Consider the following 23,928-nt stretch of genomic DNA (forward strand, 5'->3'; position numbering starts at 1 on the left):
GGAAGAGACAAGTTCAAGGCTTGGACCACAGAGTGAGTTCAAGGACAGTCAGGACAACTTAATGAAGCCAACATCTCAAAAGGGAAAGAAGACAGCTGAGTGGGAACAGGGCTCAGCGGTAGGGTATTTGGGAATAGGGCTCAGCTGTAGGATGTGTGTATGTGAGCCTCCAGGTTCAGTCTCAAGTATCACTATCAATCAGTCATCAGTGTGGAACCAAAACTGTACACAGAAAAGGCTTCAATGACTGTGTATATTTTACCATGTGTAGATATACAAAAAAAAATGTCTAGGGTACATAGACAGGAAAAAGTAGCTATCAGGGTACAGAGGATCAAGAGATTTCCTAAGGTACATGCATAGAGGATATAGTAATTACGGTGGGTATGTCCTACTTCTTCTCGAAGCAGGAAGTTATAAGCCAGCTCATTCCCACCAGCTTCCTCTACCACCCAATGCATCCCTCAGAACCCTCAGGCTCACGGGAGGACCATCACATCACTTCATTTGCTGTGCCTATGTGGGTCTGTGCTCCTTAGGCCCTCTCCTCTGTTCCATTTGGGTTGTCTCTGTTCTTACCCCCTACAACGTGATTAGAAATACATGTTCCTCATTTTAAAAGAGATCTACTTACATTTTTATGTTTGTATATGTATGTGCTTGTGTGTGCATGTGTGTATGGGGTGCCTGGGAGGCCGGAAGAGGTATGAGATCCTGTGGAGCTGGAGTTACAGGCAGTCTGAGCACCTGACTTGAGCGCAGGAAAATGACACTGGAGAGATAGTCCTTTCAGACTAGGGCAAGCACCGCTAACCAGACATCTCTGCAGTCCTGGGTTCCTCGTTTCTACTGGCCATTCGGGACAAGTTTTCTTTTCCATAAGAACTTACTCATTTTACTGGTTCTCTTTCCTATCAGTTTTCTTACTTGCTTTAAGAGTGCCCTGCATATTCAGAATCTAAATCCTGCCAGCTATATCTGAGATCTGTGTACGAGTGATCTCGCCCTAGCCGCTTAGTGCATTCGTGCCTTGTTAAAGTTTTCTGCTGTTGACTTTGTACACTGTGCTTCTCAAGAAAACTCGGGGCCCGGGATGAGAGGGAATACATGCACGCTGTGATGGATATGCACAAAGAAAACAGAATTAAAACTTGGGAGGAGCTTCGGAATCCTCTCTAATCCCGAGGCAGAAAGGAGCCTCATTCATTCTCCCCGAGTCCCTCCAGTCCCTCCTCCCCCCTTCACTCCCTTCCTCCACGAGGCTGAGGGCTTCTTGCTTGCAGGGATGTGTTTCACTACACAGCACCCAACCGAGCCTTGAACTTACAGTAGACTCAGGAACCCGCCCCCGTCCTTGAGCTCTCTGTACCATCACCTGGCATTCTGATGTACAAATACACTATCCCACAGACCGGTTTTCACACAGTGGTAAGGTTCAAGGGCTCGTTTGCTGTATGATACAGAAGAAGCCTACCTTTGGCCAGGTGTTCTTCAAAACAATGGCCCTCTTTCCATCACTAAGTGCGTTTCTAAAAACAAAAACAAGAAATAAAGCATTTAAACATTCCATTTTTTTACTGTTAAAGTACTATATATCATGTATCTATTTGTACGTTGTGAATTTTCCATGAATATAATCTAATAATTTTTAATCCATACAATAAATGTCCACTGTAGCAAAGTTAGAAAATGCAGAAAAACAAAGCAAAGGGGAGAAGCCATCTGGTCCACCACAGCCCCCCAGGATCAGGTCCAGTATTCCCAGAGCATTCCTTCTTTGTCTCTCCAACATCTATGCTGACTTATTGTTCCCATGACTTTCTATACTCTGTCTTTTAACAGAACTTCTGATTCTCAACAAGGTAACTCCCAAGCCTCCGTATACCATGTAAGTTAAGCTACACTGAACAGAACAGACTCCAGAACAGTAATTCTCAACCTCCCGATGCTGTGACCTCTCATATTGCAGTCACCCCAACCATAAAATTATTTCCACTGCCACTTCATAACTGTAATTTGCTACTAATATAAATGGAATGCAAATATCTGTGTTTTCTGATGGTCTTGGATGACCCCTATGAAAAGATCATCTGATCCCCTCCACAGGTTGAGAACAGCTCCTCTAGAACATGAGTCCCACGTTAAGTGCAGTCAGAATACATCTTCTGGCTCCTGCAGGATGTCACTGGCTCGGGGCCCACTCTCTCATCTGTGGAATGGGGAAGGTGACAACGGTGTAGCTGTTCTGTTGGGGTGCATACTACATTCTAGTGTAGTCAGGCACTGGTCTGTCTCCTGGCACCTGTCTTTAAGGACGCCTCCACACCACACCCTCTCCTGTAAGCTCACACATTCTGTGTCCTCCTCACTGTCTGTTTAAACACCTGGTATGACTTCACTGTTCATCATCTCAGTCATGCACACCAAGTCACTGTGCTCCAAACATTAGAAAGAACAAAATGAGGTAGCATACCATCAAACATTAACACCTACTGAAGGCATTAAAGATATTAAATACTAAATTATTTATATTAAATATTAAGGATACTAAAAAAGAAAAGACAAAATAATAAAACCTCCTAAAGAAAAACAATTAGATCGACAGGTAAGGAAGGAGGGATGGGCAGGAGATTCTTTGCAAACTGATCTATGGCATAAGTGACCACATGGTGTACAGGGCAGACTGTTAACCACTTAAAACATTTCACACATGGCCACTGGTTCTTCACCCTCAACACTAAAACAAGCTTAGGAGGCTGTGCATCTAAAAATGGGCTGGATGGTGGTGGCACACACCTTTAATCCCAGCACTAAGAAGGCAGAGACAGGTGGATCTCTGTGAGTTCGAAGCCAGCCTGGTCTACAAAAGCTAGTTCTAGGACAATAAGGGCTGTTACACAGAGAAACCCTGCCTCAAAAAAAAGGAAAAGAAAAAAAAGAAAATGATGGAGGAGTTACTTTCATTGGTTAATAAAGAAACTGCCTTGGCCCATTTGATAGGCCAGCCCTTAGGTGGGTGGAGTAGACAGAACAGAATGCTGGGAGAAAGAAGCTGAGTCAGGCAGAAGCCATGATTCTCCCACCGGACACAGACGCAGGTTAAGATCTTCCCTGGTAAGACACCTCGTGGTGTTACAGGGATATTAGAAATGGGTTAGGACAATATGTAAGAGCTAGCCAATAAGAGGTTATAACTTAATGGGCCAGGCAGTGTTTAAAAGAATACAGTTTCCGTGTAATTATTTCGGGCATAAGCTAGCCATGCGGGAGCCGGGGCGGCCAGAACGCAGCCCACCTTAGCTCTTATTACAACAAGAAAAAAAAACACCAAAAAAAAGAGGTCAAACTTTTTGAAGAAACATAGAACACTCTGGTGGCCTTAGAGCAGACAAAGATTATAAACACAACACAAAAAGTGCTTACCATAAAGGAAGAAACTGAAAAACTGCAATATACTAAAAATTGATAGCAACTGATAGCTGCTGTATGTGTGTTGTAGTAGGGAGGCGAGTATGGAGTCGGTTCTAAACTTTCTACCACGTGCAACCTGCGATCAAACTCAGACTTTCCAGTGTGATGGCAGGTGCCACCCACTGGACCATTTCATCATCCTTAGAACTGAGAGCTTCTGGAGAAGAAGACAAACAACAAGTTCTACAAGGGCAAGCTACTGAGAATGGAAAATGCCTGTAGTGCTGTCTCAGTGACTGTCACCCAGACCACAGAAGTGCCATACAGACAAGTACCCAACTCGGGGAAAGACCAACAATTACTTCACAACAGGACATCCAAACAGGCAATCGGCACATGGGAAAACGTTCAAGTGTCCTTAACCAACTAGGCTTACACCACTCCATACACACCATGTTTAAACTAGTGCTGGTGAGGACATGGACTGAATCTTACATCCCGCAGGAGACGGAATGATCCCATCACAGGAAAGCTACCACAACAGCAGAAGACAAGCAGGCCCTCTGTCCCTGGTTGTACACTCAACAGAAACTGGTACCACCAACAGCCAACTGAAAACTACCAAAATGCCCATCAATGACACGCTGGATAAAATATGGCCTAACCATGCAATAGGTGATTACTTTAAAAGTACATGCAACAACATGAACCCACACACACACAGTGATAAGAGCCAAACACAATATAAGCCAAAACACACAGTACACGGTCCCACTTGCATTGCATAAGAAACTAAAACTGCCCAATGGAAGTCTAGACAAACATTCTGGGGAGAGGTGGACAGCAACCAGAAGGAAGAGCAAGGGGTGCCTGGGCTCTGTTGGGCTTCAGGTGCTATTTCAAACTGACTTCCGGGAATCCAGTCTATTCCCAACACAGCTGGCCTGACAGCTAAGTCACAGGAGGCACCCTGCCACCACAGGGGAGGAAGGAGTGGCAACGTTCTAGCCAAGTCCTTCAGGCTACAAATCTAGGACTTAGATTGACAGCCCGGGCCATGACCTATCACCTCAGAGCCACCTTCTTCTACAGCCTAGGAATTAAACTTTCTCACTTAGGCCAGTTCAGTCTACGCCCCAGACCTAGAGCAACCGTCAGCGGCAAGTCTCTCCACCTGGGCATTTCTAGAAGTCATCGACACCGCAATCCAGCTCACAGCCTTCCACTGGCAGTTCCTCTGGCTACATCCAACCTTCTCACATCCTGGCAGGCAGAACTGGAGTTACCAATGGTAACTGACTGTCAGCCTCAAGTCTTTCGACATTCTCCCCGTCCTCAGCCTTGCTGCGGCTCCTTCAAACCAATTTCCTGGAACCAGAAAAATTTTCTAAAGGTACTAACCATGAGTGACAGCCTCAACTTGATTGAAATTCTTTGGCCTCCTACCACCCCACGTAACAGCCAACAGCCTTACTATAACCTGCAAAGTGTAGACCCTAGCCACCTTCTCTCCCTTCTGTAACTGAGCTCACTGGTCACACCGTCAGTTCCATGCACACACATGCGCATGCGCGTGCGCGCCCACACACACACACACACACACACACACACACACACACACACAAAAAACTACTAAATGAAGGCTTCACATTGCTGGCTCACCGGCTAGAACACGGGGACTGTGTCTATTCTTCCCCATTTCTGGCATCCGCCATAACAAGAACCCTGGTATTACTTGTTCAATCAGGTTGAATGGTATTAACATAGTGGTACCATAACAGTATGCCAGTTTGTTAATAATTTAATAACCCATCTGGTGATACATGAATTTAAGTAGATTTCCCAGCATGTGACCACATCTTATACCTGGAGCAATGTGAACACTGATGTTCATCTAGACCACTGCAGCCAAGCGAGCGAGAGGGGCTCTGTGCAGGAGCACTACAGTCTGTGACAATGGGGCACTTGAGATGACAACTGCCAGAGTTCACGTGTTCCAACTTATTATAATTACCACACTTCACGTATAGTGTTGCCTTTTTTCTTTTTATTTATTACTCTGGGACCTTAACACAGACAGAAGATCAGATTACGTGATTTTCTTTCAGGCTTAAGGTTCCCAGGCCCTGGCTGCCTGGTTCTGCCTGTGAGTGGATCAGTACTGAACGGTCTAGCAATCAAACTCAAGGCCTGCAGTCCCAACGTCTGCTTAGGTTCTGTTCCATATCCATCTCAAATGATGCTGGGCAGGGTGAGGGAGGAGATGCTATGTACGGACCTTCTCAAACCACAAATGTATCTACACGGCGAAGTATACAAGCCCTTGGCTAGCTGTCAAGGATTCCCCCCTCCTTGTATTTATCAATCATTACTTTCAAGGTCAGACTAGATTAAAAAAGAAACAATTAACTATTCTCCAAGTAGCTCAATGTTACTATTAAAAGCATAAAACAAAATTCGCTCAGCTACTGTTAAATACACAGTGACTGACAGCCGCCAACAGAAGCAAGATGATTCATTCAAATGCGAGCTCTAAAACCTGACATGCTCCTTCACCTCAAGGAGCAAAAGCAGCTTACCAAGAATTTATCCTAAGACACATTAGCACCTGAGTATTGAATATAAGAGTCATTGAAACCTGCATTTAATTAAGTGAAAGTTATATAAATGTATATATATTTCATTTTTTTGGGAGGGGGGTTTCTCTGTGTATCCTTGGCTGTCCTGGAACTCACTTTATAGACCAGGCTGGCCTCCAACTCACAGAGACCTACCTGCCTCTGCCTCCCGAGCACTGGGATTAGAGGTGTGTGCCACCACCACCCAGTCATTTTTGTTTATTCTTTTTCTATATTCTAATAATTTGTAATTATAAGTAATCTACAGACTAATCCAAGTAGCCTATTCAAAGATATATTAGTACAACCTGATGGATCACTTGAGTACCCAGTCAATTAAAATGTTGCCCACAAACAAGAACAAGATCTCAATACACACTGGTATATATAAAAGTTTTAACATTTAGCTGGGTGGTGGTGGTGCACGCCTTTAATCCCAGCACTCGGGAGGCAGAGGTAGGCGGATCTCTGGGAGTTCGAGGCCAGCCTGGTCTACAAGAGCTAGTTCCGGGACAGGCACCAAAGCTACAGAGAAACCCTGTCTCAAAAAAACCAAAAATAAATAAATAAAAAAATAAAAAAATTAACATTTAAAAAGCAAATTAGGATTGGAGAGATGGCTCAGAGGTTAAGCACACTGGCTGCTCTTAAAGAGGTCCTGAGTTCAATTCCCAGCACCCACATGGTGGCTCACAACCACATATAGTGGGATCTGATGCCTTATTCTGGCATGAAGTTGTACATGCAGACAGAGTACTCATTCATAAAAATAAACCATAAAAAAGCAAATTAGACAACAGCACATGCAGTGGTTTTTCCACTCATGATTTTAAAAAGGATGTGTCTCACGAATCACCTCCAATCGCCTTTATTCTGATACATATGATGGAAAGTGACTTGGTTCACCATGAGCACTTCTACAGACATGAGGCAGGCTCTAAGAGGGTAGGAAGGGGATAGCACACAGAAGCTGTCAGTGGATCCTTTCCAGTTCAAAATTTTATCATGTGCACCCATTTCCTTTTTAAGAAGGGGGAAAATGGGGCTGGAGAGATGGCCCAGTGGTTAAGGGCATTGGCTGCTCTTGCAGAGCATCTGGGTTCAGTTCCCAGCACCCACAGGGCAGCTCACAAGTCTCTGTGACTCACTCTTCTGGCTTCCATAGGCTCTATGTGCACACGGTGCATATGATGCATGCAGTAAACACCTGTACAGATAAAATGGTTACAGCTCTTTAAAAGGGAGCACACTCCCCAAACAGTTGGCAATCTAGTGCTTCTAAATAAAAACAGACCATGCCACTGAGAACCACAAGGAATAATATAAACAGCACACAATAAAAACCATGTGGGCCCTGCAGACGTGCATTTGCATGCATGCCCCTCCCACTCACTCAAAGGAGGGGCAATTCACAGGAACCTGGTTAAGTTGCTGTTTCTCTGATCTCAAAAATTCAGAAAACAAATCAACAGGACTTAAAGTCTCTCTGCTACACAAATCATGGTTGGGTTCTAACGAAAAGGAATATTGCAAGATAAATAAATATCAAAAGACTAAGGATTTTTCAAAGCAAATTAGAATATTCAGGGATACATGCCCCCCATTTCCAATTACATTTCCCCTTAGCAATGTTCATTATGCCCCTGAGAAGAATTCAAATTGCCCAAATATGTGTTTCACAAAAATGAGATAGAGCGGGCAACATCTACTCAAGCACATTACATAAGCTTTTGCAGCTGCCTAAATTAGGCATATCTGATTCCTTTTCTTATGATACTGGAACTTTCTGGTCACTTGAATTACAACTATCACTGTGGTAACGTACTCTGACTGTGAAGTGTGCTTCTTGAAGACCAGAATAAAATCTCATCCAAGCCTGGAGTCCTGGGATTCACGAGCACACTCCTAAGTATAAAGATTCCAAGGGAGAAGCAGCAGCAGCAGCAGCCTGAGGGCGCAATCCCAGCTCCTTACTTCACACATACAACAGCCAGGCCCAGAGGGGTGTATGCTGGCTCTTGGCCTCACCTGCATCCTCTCAAAGGTCTCTCTCTGAGTGACAATCTCTTTATTTCAACAATACAGTCACCACGGATTCCTTGGTCACTTCAGGATGGAGTATCTGCTTCCCAGTTCACACCCTTTCAGCTCTGGCTCTTCCTCGCAAAACTACAACATGACGGCGTTTCTCTCCTTCAAGATCATGTCTCGTTCTGACCCTGATAGTTTTGTATTTTCCCTTCTATGTGCATTTTAAATTATACCTGTTTTACTTTTTATCAAATATCTCAAGCATACACAATTCAGAGAACATAACATTAACATGAAAGACACTTGTGTATCAACTTAGCAAGAATTGAACATTTTGCCATATTCACTCCAGTTCTTTTTACAGGTTTGTTACAGTTGACACCCACTGTACCACCTCTCCTGTGTCCAAAACCTTGTCCCCTCCTTCTCTCCCCAGAGATAGCCACTCATTTGGTATGTAACATGCCCAAACATTTTTAAAACACTTGAAATTCATATTGTGGGTGCATTATTTTGCATGCTTTAAACAGTACATAAATGGCATCGCACTGTACAAATCATTCTGCAACTTGCTTGACACTCAACATCGCACTCATTTTAAGTGCTTTTAAAACGTCTTCATATGAATACATCGCAAGTCATTCATCCACTCCCTCCTGATGGGCTTCCGTTGTTTCCGTGTCTTTACTCTTACAAACAATGCTGTGTGAAGGCTTGCACATGTCTTCTGGGTACACAGCTGACAGCGGAAGGGCTATGGAGTGTGCGTATCTTCACCTTGTCGGACTGCTCTCCACAGCGACTATACCATTAACACTGTCTCCAGGCGAGGATCAAAGTTTCCTCTGTTCCACATCCTCTCAAATACTTGGTATTACGAAGGTTTTAAGCCTTGCCAATCTGATGGGCATGAAAGAGAGACCTGTAGTTTCAATCTGCATGTGACGTAGGAGAGCAGGCCTCCTAAGTGTGACAACGTCCCATTTCCACCACACTCTACTGTCACTTCCCAAAGTGACTGACAGTAAAGACCACATCCAGGCAGACTGGGCCCAGGCTCCGTCTGCAGCACAGTATCTCCCACGGTTGTGGAGGTTTCAGGAATAAATATGTATAAAGTACTCAGGACAGACCGTCATAACAGTCAATGTACATATTTTACCTCTTTAGAGAGAAATCTTACCAAAGATATTTTTAAAATTATTTTTTCTAAAGTTTTAGGATTAATATTTCAGAATCGCTTATACATTTTAGTGTTCACTAAAGCCTTTAATCTTTTTTCATTTCAGTTTTCTTACAGGTTGACATCTGCTTTTTTACGACCAACAGGAAGTCTGGCCTTGAGAACAACTAAGGACTACACTGTCTCCCAGGGTCACTGGATGGGTATTTTATCTCTAGCTGTTCCTGCAGCTGCTTGACCAGATTACCTTGACAGGTCTAGCAGGCATCCACATGATGTGGGTATTTCACAGCATCTCGGCCTTGGTAACCCAGCTAAAGAAGTTCTTCTCAGAGCAAGAGCTCTCCTGCACTCAGGCAAGCATCTCAATCACTGGCAGCACATCCCTATGGCACATCATCTACTCAGTGCATCCCTCATCTCTGCATTACTGAGCAAAACCCTGGGCGCAACGTGTAAGAAGAGCACAGATTTTCATACGTTTAAGGAGCATCAGATACATGCTGATGACTGCCTGATACAAACTAGTGACTCTCAAGTACACTAACCTGCCTGTCATGAGACCAGATGCGTTCGATTACAGCAAGAGCATCGACAAGGTGCACAGATAGAAAGGTCTGCTGCCTATTCTTAGCCTTCCCCTCCCTGTCTGGGGACTGTCTCTACTTTCACACCTTGTTGCAGCGGGGATTTGGGAAGATCTTCCTCGTGTGTCTATCTTTCAAATACTCATAAAAGCAGAAATCACCCTGGTTTGCCTCTCAGCACTCAGAGCTGGAGAGGAGATGACCCTCTGCCTGGCAAGATTTCAGTTAGATACCTCAATTTTCACAAGCGGCTAGCCAAGTCATGAACCTATTTATCTGATCTTGAAAGCATACAAATTCACCTTGAAACAGTACAGAGTATCTGTTAACTCTGGGCCTAGCCAGACACAACCTAGGCATTTGTAGCTCACTTCTTGTCAGAACCAGTGGAGAACAGTGATATTGACGGACGACTGTGTCAAGCCCATCCACTCCGCTAGTCTAGATAGCCTCGGATTATCCACGGCTTAAGCCATCTAACAGCTGCATAACGTTAATACAGCGGTATTCTCCAAGGTGGTTGGGTTACTGGTGATACTTATTTTCTTCTTTTTAAACTCTTGTATTTTCCAAATTTTCTACCATGAGAATGTGTTCTGTTTATAATAAAAGAGAAACACAATAAATGTTACTTTTTTTAAAGGCTACATACTTGGAAGACACTACACCTTCCCCACTCCCACCCCCACATCCCAGGTAAGTGTTTTAGTAAAAACAACTGACAGAGGACTTCTCAGTTTTCATGACTTCATAGAAAACCTCATCAGAGCAACCCCAAACTGCATTTTTCCACTTTTCCTATCATTGTTTTTAGAATTTTCGCTATCACTTAGTTAACATTACTAATGATCCATATAACAGCTTCTAGGCTAAGAATGAGGAAACCACTTTCAACCAAACAATTGCTGTGTTTCTTTATGAATAATGAGAATTTCATGACTTTCCAAGTTTTACTTTTTTATTTTAGGCAACAGAAAGTAGAAGACAAAAATGAATTATAACTAGTATCTGTGTAAGACCTTCGTCAGGCAGTCTTGTTCTGAGGTCCCAGGCTCTAACTTGGTTTTCTAATTCGATGTGTTCTGAGTATTCTCCTCTGCATGGATAGAGTTTTTGGACCCCCCCTCCCCCACACTTACAATAAGACAGGGCATAATTAAATACAACAATCTGTATTTTTTAATATTAACACTTGTAACTTATATACTAAAATATTTTAAAGGAAGGGCAATGGAATCATAGTAGAGAAACATTATTTCATTCTTTCTCAACTCATAAATAAAAGCAAATTTCAAATTTGATAAGAGACTAAATTAATTATGGTTCTATTCCATTAATACCACTAAATTTCTATGTGTTCTTTCATTTATAAAAATATTTATGTAACTTTATATAACAAGACAAACAAACAGCAAAAACATACTACACAGATTGGACAGAGCAGAAGACGGAATGTGCTATAGCAGTCACAACAATGTCGATGTCGTCAGCATGGCCTGTGTCTGAGACTCAGCAGCACCACTCACTAGGTACAGCAACCATTCGTGAGCACAGTGTGGAAAATAACGTAGCATACCTACGGAGGGCGCTGTGAGACTAAAATAACATGTCAAGAACTTAACGAATGCTTGCATCTTGCTGCAATCATTATAAATGAAACCTCCCCCCCAATTTAACTACTTCAGACAAAGAACTAAGAACTATCAGGGATTTTCTTGCATACCTGCAAGACAGATAAATGTGTCCCTAAAATAGGTACTGGGTATAATAATTCAGTAATTAGATTACTTTAACCAACTTACCTAAACTGTCCCATACGAAGAAAACAGAGAGCTCGGTTACCATAAAGAAGATGGTTTTCAGGTCTTAAAAAGAAGCAACATTTAGTCAGTAAAACACATTATATCTGAAACAAACAAAATTCATACTAAAAACAAAAAAAAAAAGTCTTTTTAAAGCTTTACAACTATGTGGCAGAACAGAAAGAAAATAGGATTTAGAATCTTAACTGGCTGAAATTCAGGTTTTTGACATTCTTAGTATCTTGCTCCAAGACTGTCTGCCCTGTAGAACTATGTGGGAATGGGGCAATAACAACAGCCATCACAGAAGCCAGCCGTCTCCACAGGATAGAGCACTGGAGGACAGTCAGGATTCTGACACTTGGACTGCCCCAACAAGAGATACTTGTCAAATGCAAAAGTAATAGTAACAGGTAAGTATTTTCAAATTTTGTTAATTTTCACTGTCTCAATTCTGCAGCTTTTCGGTATGACATGCAACTAGATTCCTTCAATCCCTGTGAAGGACACAGTAAGAAAGGGGGCACCCCTAAAGTTTGCAAGAATGTGAGGTGGCCCAGCTCAAATGAGTAAGCTGTCCTGGAGGACAGCTATGGAGATCAGCATCTGAGTATCGTGTGAAGCGCACAGACATCTATACCCTCAAAAACCACAACTATTCTCTTTAAAAGCTTCCCCAAGAGCCGGGCACTGTGGGTGCACTCTTCAATCCCAGCACTCAGGAGACAGAAGCAGGCGGATCTCTGAGTTCAAGATCAGCCTGGCCGGGCGGTGGTGGCGCACGCCTTTAATCCCAGCACTTGGGAGGCAGAGGCAGGAGGATCTCTGTGAGTTCGAGGCCAGCCTGGTCTACAAAGGGAGTTCCAGGACAGGCTCCAAAGCTTCCTCGAAAAACAAAAACAAAAACAAACAAACAAACAAAAAGATCAGCCTGGCCCAAGAGTAAACTCCTGGACAGCCAAGGCTATGCAAAGAAAGCTTTCTCAAAAACAAACAAACAAGCAAGCAAAAAGTTCCCCCAAGAAAGCAAAGCCTCCTAGAAGGGAGCATCCTAAACATGAGGAACAAACACGCTCTCCTGACAATCAGCTATGGGTAGAAGGAACAGTTGATACAAAAGGAAGACAAGACAGAAGAGAGGACTCTATTGAGTCTGTGGAAAGAGTAGTGTCTTCCTGGCCTGCCTGGTACCTGCTGGAGCAGTCAGGCTGCCAGCACTGCAGACACCACAGTGAGCAAACCACACTGCACGGCAAATGGAAGAGTCTCTATAATTCTCCTAACATTCTACCAGGATCACCACGTGAAGGGTTTATCTTCTGCTTTGCTCTTACCTATATTCAATGGCTCTGGTGTAAAAAATAACAGCTAGATCAAATCTTTGTTTGGAAAACTCTTCATTTCCTCTCATTTTCATGAGTTCTCCTTGCTGAGAAACCAAAGTAAAAGAAGAGCCATCAGTTAGCTCCAGAGACAATCAAGACCCCAATACCCAGAAGTGGATCTTGGTTCCTTACTATTGGAGTACCAGAGGGCTATTTATATAGAAAATAAGAATGTAGTCTCTACTATTTTGATATATCCAATTAGTATTGAAATCATATCCATGGTTTCTACAACAGCAGTTGCAACCTAGCACAGACAAAAAAAATGAATTAAACTTGTAGTTTTTTGTCACCGCCCCTAAAATGTGACTAACACACTCAGCTCACATTGTGCTGGGTATTACAAGGACTCCAGAGAGAAGAGCACATGATTTTTTTTTTTTGCATATTTTTTTTTTTTTTGGTTTTTCGAGACAGGGTTTCTCTGTGGCTTTGGAGCCTGTCCTGGAACTCCCTTTGTAGATCAGGCTAGCCTCGAACTCACAGAGATCCGCCTGCCTCTGCCTCCCGAGTGCTGGGATTAAAGGCGTGCGCCACCACCGCCCGGCTGAGCACATGATTGTTATCTTGTGTGCAGTGTATGTGTCTGTGCATGTATGTTGGGAGGTATGCATGCACATGCCCATGTGCAAGCATGCAAAGGCTAGAGGAGGGAATCTAGAAAGGACAGTTATATATATGTTACCATCAGAGTGTGTGTGTGTGTGTGGCACTGTGTGTAGACATGTGGAGGAGGGTACAAGCATGGTGTCCTCCTCTGTCTTTCCACCTTACTCCCTTGAGACCTGAAGCTAAAGCCAACGAATTATAAATAATAATAACACAATTTTCTGTTGTGTATAGTGTTTTATAATAGGTCCACTTTTAAATAAAATTTATCTGTAAGGTACAGTGGTCTAAAATGAGACGCATGGTAAAACTATAGCTTTCGGTTACTAGTGAATGTAGTATTATCCAATAACCCTTGATATTTTAATGTATTATGTAAGTCATTGACTCACAGGCAATGCTGACTAACTGCTAAGTATAATATCACAAGTTAACAAGAATGTATATCAAAGATACTACATATATAACTAATTTTTTTTACTTCAGTTACTAATATTTTTTAATTTATGGAGATTATTAGCAGTGGATTTAACTGTAAAATTCTATAGAACATTAAACATAAATTTTCTTTAAAATTGAGTTAGGAGTCAGTCCTTCCTCTGAGTGAACTGTGACACATAGCTTACATTTCGATAAGGATATTACTAAAGAAATCGTATTCCTCAATGGATTACATGCCTGAGTGAAAAATTTAATTTTTAAATCATTAGAAAATTTTGATTAAGATATTTCTTCTTAAAAAATATTCTAAATCAAAATTCCTTAACATTTTCCCTTAAGCATGTTACTTTAAAGTAGGGCCATTATTTTACTTTCTACGGTTTTATTTTTCATGCCTATTGAAAGTTTTAACAGACGATTCTTAAAATACATTTACAGGTAAGTGTCCTTACCTTCACACAATGCATGCAACTGTTCCTTCTAAATTCCTCAAGCAAGTTGCAATTCTCAGTTACGACTTTAGTGATATGGTACTTATCTGAGATTTGTGTCGGGAGAAAGTGAGAGAGAGCATTAGTTTTAAACTGGGTGTTCATGGTATTCTAATTCTTGAGTTAAATCAGTAACTCTATTATGTTCACTTATTATTAAACGTTTTAAATAGTTTGTATGTTTTTGTAATCTCATATATATATACACATATATATGTATGTATATGTATATAAAATATTTAAAGAATAAAAAGTTGGGGCCAGGAATGTAGTTCAGTGATACAGCAATCAACTAACACATTTATCTTATATGACAAAAAAACAAACCCAGAAAACCACTCACTGCTTTTGTGAATAAAATTTGTTTTTATTTCTAGCAATTAAATTTTTATTATTACATTATTACTGGAATAATATTCTTCCTTCCTTCATAACATACTGTGTGATTAGGGCTCATAATTACCAAAGCCAATTCAACAACAGTATCAAGTACTTTCAATGTGCAAGATACAATGTCCAATAAAAATGTATGAACAAAAATGAGAAAAACTGAATCTCTCTTACTGCCCTCTCTTGGAGCACGTATGTCTCCCCACTTCTCTCCTCTCACTTTCTCTCTTTCTCCTTTCCCTACTCTCTCCCCTCCCTCTCTCTCCTCTAAGTAATAAATTTCCAGTACTGATTCATAAAAAAAAGAGAATAACTATTTTCTCAATTGTACTTCGTATAGTGAAAGTATAAGAAGCTTTATTTAATATTTGACTTCACAGAAAAGTTAGTGAGAAATTATCTGAAATACTATTCTAATAAAAAAACTTAGTAAACAAAAATGCAATAAACTTTGTGAGCACAGGTTATCAAACCTCATTTTCTGCACTTTAAGCTATGATAGAAAAAGGATTTTAAAAATCTGATTTAAAAATTTACTACACCAAAATTATAGTAAGCTTCTATCTAACCAATCATTAACTTCCAAGATGAAATAAATTTTTAACACTTAAGATTCAAACAAGATCTGGGATGTTCGCCAACCACAGTATTAAGAGACAGAGCTGAGTTCTAGAAAGAAGCCTGTGCTGTTCTGATTTCAGAGAACTTGAGTGAGTCTTCCTCTAGATTCTAGCAGTGAGGAAAACCACGAACCCAGCGGCTCTCAACATTCCTGACACGGAGACCCCTTAATACAGCTCATGTTGTGGTGACCTCAATTGTAAAACTATTTCTGTTGCTACACATAACTGTAAATTTGCTGTTATATGATATGATAATGTAAATATCTGATACTCAGATCGTCATAGGCAACCCTGCGAAAGAGCCATTTGACCTCAAAGGGATCGCAACCCATGGGTTGAGAAACACTAACTTAACCCTCAAATTCTGACTTTACTACTGAAAACAAGAACAACTACACCACCTTGCAGAACAGGAAACAGAATCAGTAATGAGTCCACACTGGTGCACAAGACATGATAAGCAGCTGCGTTGCTCCATCCCTGTGATTACAGGTCCTCAGCAACGCGATGAGAAAGCTCTAAACACTCTGGGTGAAGGACACCCCAGTGTCAACAATGGAGCCCAAAGTTCTATTTACTTATAGCACCTACACCAGTTGACGTACACACTCTTCTCAGTGGAGGGACAACTGTCTGCTCGTCATCTACCACACAGCTAGACTGTCACAAACACTGCTCAGTCAAGAGCTTACAGGAAAGCACCGCTGAAAGTGCGAGGCAGTTCCGCCTCACATCACAGGGGAGTGGACGCAGCAGGAACATGGAAATCAAGATAGGAGTTGCAGTTCCTCTGATGAAGACACGAGAACCCCAGCTGTGGTTCTGTCTTTGGGGTATTATATATAATAACACGACATCCACAAGGTAGTAGCTCTAAGAGTATAATGCCACAAAATCAGTGAGACAAGAAATAGAGAATAAACTAACCGCAGTGTTGAAATTCTCTTGTTTGAGCATTATACCAGAACAAAAACACTGTTTAACTACTCCTAGGATAAAATCAAGTACCATCTATGTACACACACACCCCATCTTCCCAAATAATAGTCTTTAAGCCAGGCTCAACATTTAAAGCACTTATACTTACATTCAGTAAAGAAAACACTTAGCATGGGCCAGCAACAGTCAACTGATCCTAATTTAGGTAGAATTGTTAAATCACCTGTGTATTTTATCCAATTTAAAGCTTCTTCCATTGCCAAGATTTTCTGTTTCAAAAGAGGAATGAAGAAGGGGATGTGGACATTAATTCTAAATTTATGCAGTATTATGAGTTCACCTCCTACAGTATTTCAGAGCACTGATAAACATCTTGTACATGTATTTCATTATCCGTCATGCAATGTAGAATAGCTGGACTCCCTTAGGCCAAGCTTGCAGGTCAAGAATGTTTCTGCCATGGTTACAGACATGGATGCTGAGGCAGCAGGAGAAATCAGTAACATGAAGGCAGAGGACTCTCAGGTCACATGTCAACTAGGGACCTATCTTGAGCACAAGATCTCGAGCAACAGATCCGGGTTCAGAACAGGGCCACAGCATCTGTAGCAAAGACTGACATAAGCACATGGCGGGAAGATGGGCCATCCGTGCAATGGCGCTCTCAGAAGTTCACAAGAATATACTATCTGAGAATCTGAAATCACTTCAGGAATTAAATAGCTGAATTGCTAATGTCAGTATTGGGCTTAAAGAACAATATAGGCAGCCAGGCGGTGGTGGCGCACGCCTTTAATCCCAGCACTCGGGAGGCAGAGGCAGGCGGATCTCTGTGAGTTCGAGACCAGCCTGGTCTACAAGAGCTAGTTCCAGGACAGGCTCCAAAACCATAGAGAAACCTTGTCTCGAAAAAAAAAAAAAAAAAAAAACCAATATAGGCAATCCTGTCTCCAGGACATTACAGATAGACTTATATTCATACCTGAAGGAATTATAAAGGCATTTCTGTCTCCAGGACATTACAGATAGACTTATATTTGTGTCTGAACGTATATAGGTATAGCAATTATCAAAACAAAACAAACACACCTCATACCAAGGACTTAATTTAATTGGAGAAATACATATGAGGCAAATAATCTAAAGACAAAGTGAATAACTTGTGAAAGACTTAAAATTATTCTCTCTCTCTCTCTATATATATATATGTATATGTATGTGGCAGAAAGTGGCAAATCTGTAAAATAAGACTATTTTTACAACATACAGAAATTGGTATTACCAAAAGCTACATGTAAACGGCTGGGTACAAGGAGTCATTAACTGGGAAACATGCAACGAGACTATCATCCATTTGCAATGAGTGTTCTGGGTTCTCATTTCTTTTAACACTTACATTTTCTATTTTATAACCAATTCTTAGTAAGCCTTCAATAAGGAATGAATCATTCTGCAAAATAAAAAAGAACAAAAACCACACATTTTTCTTTATTCTGCATATTTTATTTGAGTTCTTTTTCGGGAGGATAGCATGTGTGCACACGTGTATATGTGTGTATGTGTGCGTGTGGGGGCCAGAAGCTGACAATATATGCTGTCCTTGATCTCTCTCCACCTTACACAGGGAAGGAACCCAGAGCTCACTGTTCATTGATCTAGCTAGCCAGCTTGCTCTGGTGATCCAGTCTCTGCCCTCTAAAGCTACTAAGAATACAAGCTGGCCACCACGCCTTCCCAGCATTTACTTACATTAGTGCTGAGGATATAAACTTCGTCCTCACGCTTGCATAAAAGTACTTCCCACTGAGCCCTCCTCCTAGCCTCAGATCTCAATTTCCAGTGAACCCAAACCAAACCTACATTTTAGGAAAAGTCATGAGTTCACAGTGGCATCTGAATTAACAGGGAATCACAGACAGGGAATCACAGACAGAACAAATGCTCCCTGCAACTGCACCAAACCTGAGAGTTTATCACTTCCTGCAAAGGTCACTCCGCAGTGCATACTCATGAGTCTGTGTTCATGTGTAAGTGAAACTTCCTGCACTATCAGCTGCATAAGACTAGCATGCATAATCAAACACAGAATACAGTACTTAGCAATGATAAACAGCCATGTTACTAGGTTGGGTATTAACTACAATTTTTACAATTATTTTAGAGCATTCATGCTACTTATTAAAGGAGATTACGGCTAAACAGCATGCCACACTGTCCTGGCAGCAGTCTCACACAATCATGTAATTCTGCCTCTTATTTATTTTGAGAGGCTGGCCACTATTATCTTGCTCAGTGTTAAATACAGTCTATGAGATTCAGTCAATAGGGAAACTAGCTAAGGACCTGGCCCTCAGAAGGGCCCCCTCACTAAGTGATGTCTGACTACAGTGCTCTACATACATGACAGTGTACTTGTCACAAACACTGGCGTGGTGAATTTGCCCCTTTAGCATCCTGATGCAAACCAGAAATAGTATTCCATACAGTTCTAGTTTAAAAAAATTATACTGTAAGACAGGCGGAAGGGGTACACGCCTTTAATCCCAGCACTCGGGGCAGAGACAGGTGAATCTCTGTTGAGTTTGAGGCCAGCCTGGTCTACAGAGTAAGTTCCAGGACAGTCAGGGAGGTTACATAGAGAAACGTTGTCTCGAAAAAATTGTATGTATATATAACATAAAATGTACAAATTTTTGAAGTTCATCACACCCAAACTAATAATAAAGGTATGTACACCAGCTATATGTTATTACAACTGATTTTAGCAGAAAACACCCTTCTTCCAAACGTAAGCTTCAACTAGGAAAGTACCAAAAACTGTAAGCCAGCCCAGCACAGAACGCCACCTCAGTCTTTCCTGACAGTCCCCACATAGAAATGACCTGTCAACATAGGGCTCACGTCAAAAGATCACCATTAGTTCCAGAGTCCGTGACGGAGGCTTCACACCCAGGCTCACATTCACTTATGATGAGTTCCAGCTTCTATGCCTTATGGGCACAATCCTGATAGCCACTGGGGCACATGGATCCAGTACATCAGCCTTATCACTTCAATACTGAGCAAGTCCATGGACACAAAATATAAAGCCATGTCTTGCTAACTGCTATAAACTCGAACTGTAGAACAAACACTATGTATTTACATTCTTGTGTTTCCTCATCTTTTTTTTCCTTTTATGTATGTGGAAGAACACAGAATAGTGCATGTATGTCTGCTCCATGAGCATGCGTGTGGTGATGTATACACGTATGCACATATACATGCATACAGGTGGAAGCCAGGAGGACACCAGATGGTCTGCTCTATCATCTTCCACCTTTGAAATGGCCTCTCACTGACCCTGGAGTAGGCTGGTGGCCGGCAGACCCAATGACCCTCTCACTGACCCTGGAGTAGGCTGGTGGCCGGCAGGCCCAATGACCCTCTCACTGACCCTGGAGTAGGCTGGTGGTCAGCAGGCCCAATGACCCTCGTCTCCACCCGCTGACCCAGTGCAGAGGTTACAGGTCACATTTTTATACAGATGCTAAGACCCACATTCAGGCCCATGTCCACACAGCAAGCACCCTTCCCCACTGAGCACCCCATCTCCTATTCATTTACAGTCTAAGGGTGGGAACCCCATTCTACCACTTACTGCAACTTTCTTTGCCAAATCCACAATGTCTTCCATCAACTCAAGATGCTGTAATTTCTTCAAACTTAGCTCAGCAGCGCGAGAACGGCTTTAAAGACAATTGTTTTTAAAGATTAGGATCCCAAATGTACTTATTTACTGAATGTTACATTTATATGAACTTTGTATTTATGGTTCTATTTAAACTGTGTGGAAAGTTCTTTTTCTTTACTCCAGGTAACAATACATCAAGTGTTCAACAAACAAAACATTATCTTGTCCTCTCTCCTCTAACATTGGTATTTATAAATAAGTTTATTAATGTTTTATGCAGCTTCAAGTTTGCAATCTATTACTATTCAGGTAATTCATTAAAATGCTATAATCATTCATTTATATTCAAATCCCAAGTTTTTACTTTTTCTATGGGCACCAGTCTCCCACTGTACTTCGTATTCCTAAGTACTGAACAATGAGCTATCATAGTTTTTAAAATTATTATTGTATAGGAACTTACGTGGCTTCCACACAGGGATGCAATCTTGATATTATAGAACTGTGTTGATGATGAAAAAGAAGTGGCCAGAAGATATATAGCTTAATGGTGTCACAGTAATCTTGCAGGATAGAAAGTGGCTTACTACACCACATATTGCAGATGTCATATTCTTAATTAAAATTAAAAAGTTTAAAATTAGTATTTTCAAATGAATCAATACTGTTAGTAGGGAAAAAGGTAAATAGGTATAAAAAAGCAAAAACTAAAGGACTAAAATATTCAATCTATTAGATATTAAGAATAAATAATTATTGGCTGAATTCTAGCTTAACAGAAAGATTATAGCTTCTAGTCTGAGACTTGCGTCTTGTTATGTTGATCAAAGCTGGCCTTGAACTTCCAATGCCTTTGCCTCAGCCTCCTTCCCAAGTGCTGGGATTGCAGGCCTATGTCACCAAATCAAGCTAAAAACACATCCTAAAAGATCAATTGTTATGTCACTGTGACTGGATGGATGACCTCCCTTTACAGTCTCCAACAATTAGCATTAAAGTGTTAATATACTCACCTAAATTTTTCTCACTTTGGGCATAATCTTTATATTGCATACCCTAAAAGAAGAAAATTATTCTGATTTTTATCTGGTAAAATGTGAAAGTATGTATGACCTGTGGTTCCTCCACTCCTCTTGGGCATTCGTGGGGTCTGCTGACTCTGTCCCTACAGCATCTCCTGAGGAGCTTGGCCAATCTCCAGTAAAAACAACTGCTGCTTACCTCCACTCTGCATCATGCCCTTCTCGAGCGGCCACTTCCCTTCCCTCCTGAGACCACTCCTCAGAGGCCTGTGTACCTTCCTGCCCATCCTCACATGCCACAGAAGCCCCTCTCAAGTAGAAAGCCTTTGGGACACAGAGCTAACACACCTACTTACCACTCGGTCATAGTAGAGCTCAGTCACCCGGACATAATCGTCAGTGGTAAAGTCGGGAGCACAGATACAGTCATCCTCGTAAAGGCAACCTTCCAATAAGACGTCATCTGCCAAACTGAAGTCTCCCTCATCAAAATCGTCCATAGTGCACAGTCCTATGGAGACAACACACATCCCAGTCAACCGGCGCTCCAGGCAACACGAGCACCAGCAGCTTTCCCTACGGTATACCAGGAAAACATTTGGGGCCTGTATCCTAAGGACACACCCCCAATCAGAACTGAGTCTCTAAGAGTCTCATCCCTAATAAGTTCTTCTTTTCCCCTGGACTTTTTCCAAACAGCTTCATCTATTTCTTCTTTTCTTTAGGCTCACATATTCATCAGCTCTACTCTGAACTTGTAGTGTCCATGTCTCCCTTGAGTAGAAGATAACTAAGGGCATCTCACCCTGTATGTGCCTAGCAAACTTCACCTTTAAATAGTGTTTGCCAAATGTAGAAAAGACATTCTCCTACCGTGTACCGCCCTACCCACTACATGGCATACCCTAAAATACACCATTTCACAGCATGCAAACTGCTACATCCTCAACCATCCTGACTCCACTGAGAAACCACTTCCTGTCAGCTGCTCGTACGTCCCTATTCCTATTCATCTCTCCCTAAGTCTCCTCCTGGACAGAGCACAAAGCTGGAGTGGTTCACTGACACTGCTCTCCACGCCGCACCCAGACCTGCCACCCTGCGAATCCTTGCTCACTACTCTCTCAGATACTACAAGCACAGCCTTGCTGCCAGACTGCAAGCGAGGAGGAGGAAAACCAGTCTGAAGTTTCAGGCTGCTTCCCCCTAAGGAAAGTCCGATGGCAAGGATTTTCCCGTCTAGAGCTACGATACCCTGCAAACGCAATCCGTGCAAACACAGCATTCCATTCCTTCCAGCTCTTCCTTCTCTACCAGCACCTCCTAACACCCTGTGGTCTCTTCGAACCCCACTGCTGTTAGGTCAAGTTCGTCTTTAGGCAGACCGTCACCGGTGGAACACACACCTATTTCTTCAATCAAGCCGTACGTTCAGTTTATTTGTGAGAACCTCACAATATCAAAAGTGAAGAACAAGCTTCCTCAATAATTAGACACATTACACACCATACTCTGCACCAAGTGCTCTAGGCGACGTCTCACATCCTCACAGAGACTTTCAAAGTGGACGCATGTCACCATCTCTACCCGTCAGTAAAATTCAGTAATTTGCTCCAGGTCACCAGGTGAGGAAAGATTCAAACCCAGCCCTCTGGCCTGACGAGCTCCTCATACAGTAACTACAGCTACTTTTCCTTACCGAGAACATGGCCGTCAGTCTTCCCTTCCCAGTCCACCGCCCCAGCCATACTAGGCTATCTGATGACACCTTCTCGGCTAACACCCACGAGACTGCCACCTCACGGGCCTCCTGTTTGCCAGGACCACTTCTCAGACCAGCATCAACTGCCTGAGCCAGTTTTAAACCCTCACTCTGATCAACTCTTGATCACACCAGCAACCATTTCAACTGCCTTTTCCCCCATTGCCTCCCATTCTTCAACCTAACCAAGAAATTTTCTGCCTTTCCCTACCGAGTCCTCCATTTTCGCTCCTTATGGTTTTCCTAGTTTTGTTCCATTTCCATCATTTGAAGGAAACTCTTTTAGTAAGGTCATTAATGACTCTCTACAATAAAATGGTCAATTGTAACACCTGAGGTTACCTGTTCTGCATGAACAAGACTTTCAGAGTTTAAAGAATTTACACAATAGCTGTGAGAAATAAAGACACCATAGCACCCGAAATTAGGCACATAATATGGAATGTGTTATCCTCAGAAACGCATACTTTTAAGTTCACAAGTTTTTTTTACTATACATACAGGAAGAGACAAGAACTGTCATAACACAGATCACCACCATGGTGTAGACACAACAGGCAGACTCAAACCCCTCTGACATGATGCTAGTCATTCACGTCCAGCAGATCTCGTGAGAGCACACAGCAGCAACTGCACTGGGATTACGATGCTGGTGTAGGTTTCTAATGTTCCATTTTGTTTAACTGGAGAGTCAATGTGGCAAAGTGGTAAGAGCATGAACTCTGGAGCCACACTGACTGGACTGGAACACGGACGCTCCCGTTCCTGGGTGTGTGGTCTTGGGCAAGTTCCTTAACTTTTCTGTGTTTCGGCTTCTTCACACAGCAAGTGTGGGTACCATACTATGTTCCTGACTAACCAGCTAATACGTGTGAAGTGCTTTCACGTTACCAGGCATGTTAAGAAAGACAATGAACACTAGCTATTACTAACAGACATTGGAGATGAATGTTTAAAATCT

General features: G+C 42.0%; 1 protein-coding gene across 3 annotated transcripts in view; it reads right to left on the reverse strand.

Moving 5' to 3' along the window:
• Ttc3 (tetratricopeptide repeat domain 3) overlaps positions 1–23,928 on the reverse strand; it is a 101,880-nt gene that overhangs the window by 67,587 nt on the left and 10,365 nt on the right. For all 3 annotated transcript variants that reach the window (XM_013352631.2, XM_013352630.2, XM_026786485.1), the window contains exons 2-11: positions 21,562–21,716; positions 21,197–21,239; positions 20,647–20,797; positions 20,151–20,238; positions 17,907–17,960; positions 16,659–16,779; positions 14,520–14,605; positions 12,967–13,061; positions 11,633–11,695; positions 1,475–1,529 (exon numbers count right to left, since the gene is read on the reverse strand). In XM_013352631.2, coding sequence (XP_013208085.2) covers positions 1,475–1,529; positions 11,633–11,695; positions 12,967–13,061; positions 14,520–14,605; positions 16,659–16,779; positions 17,907–17,960; positions 20,151–20,238; positions 20,647–20,797; positions 21,197–21,239; positions 21,562–21,716 — 911 coding nt within the window. The remainder of the gene's footprint in view (positions 1–1,474; positions 1,530–11,632; positions 11,696–12,966; positions 13,062–14,519; positions 14,606–16,658; positions 16,780–17,906; positions 17,961–20,150; positions 20,239–20,646; positions 20,798–21,196; positions 21,240–21,561; positions 21,717–23,928) is intronic.

Source organism: Microtus ochrogaster, chromosome 2 (assembly GCF_000317375.1).
Source record: "Microtus ochrogaster isolate Prairie Vole_2 chromosome 2, MicOch1.0, whole genome shotgun sequence".
Taxonomy (NCBI): Eukaryota; Metazoa; Chordata; class Mammalia; order Rodentia; family Cricetidae; genus Microtus; species Microtus ochrogaster.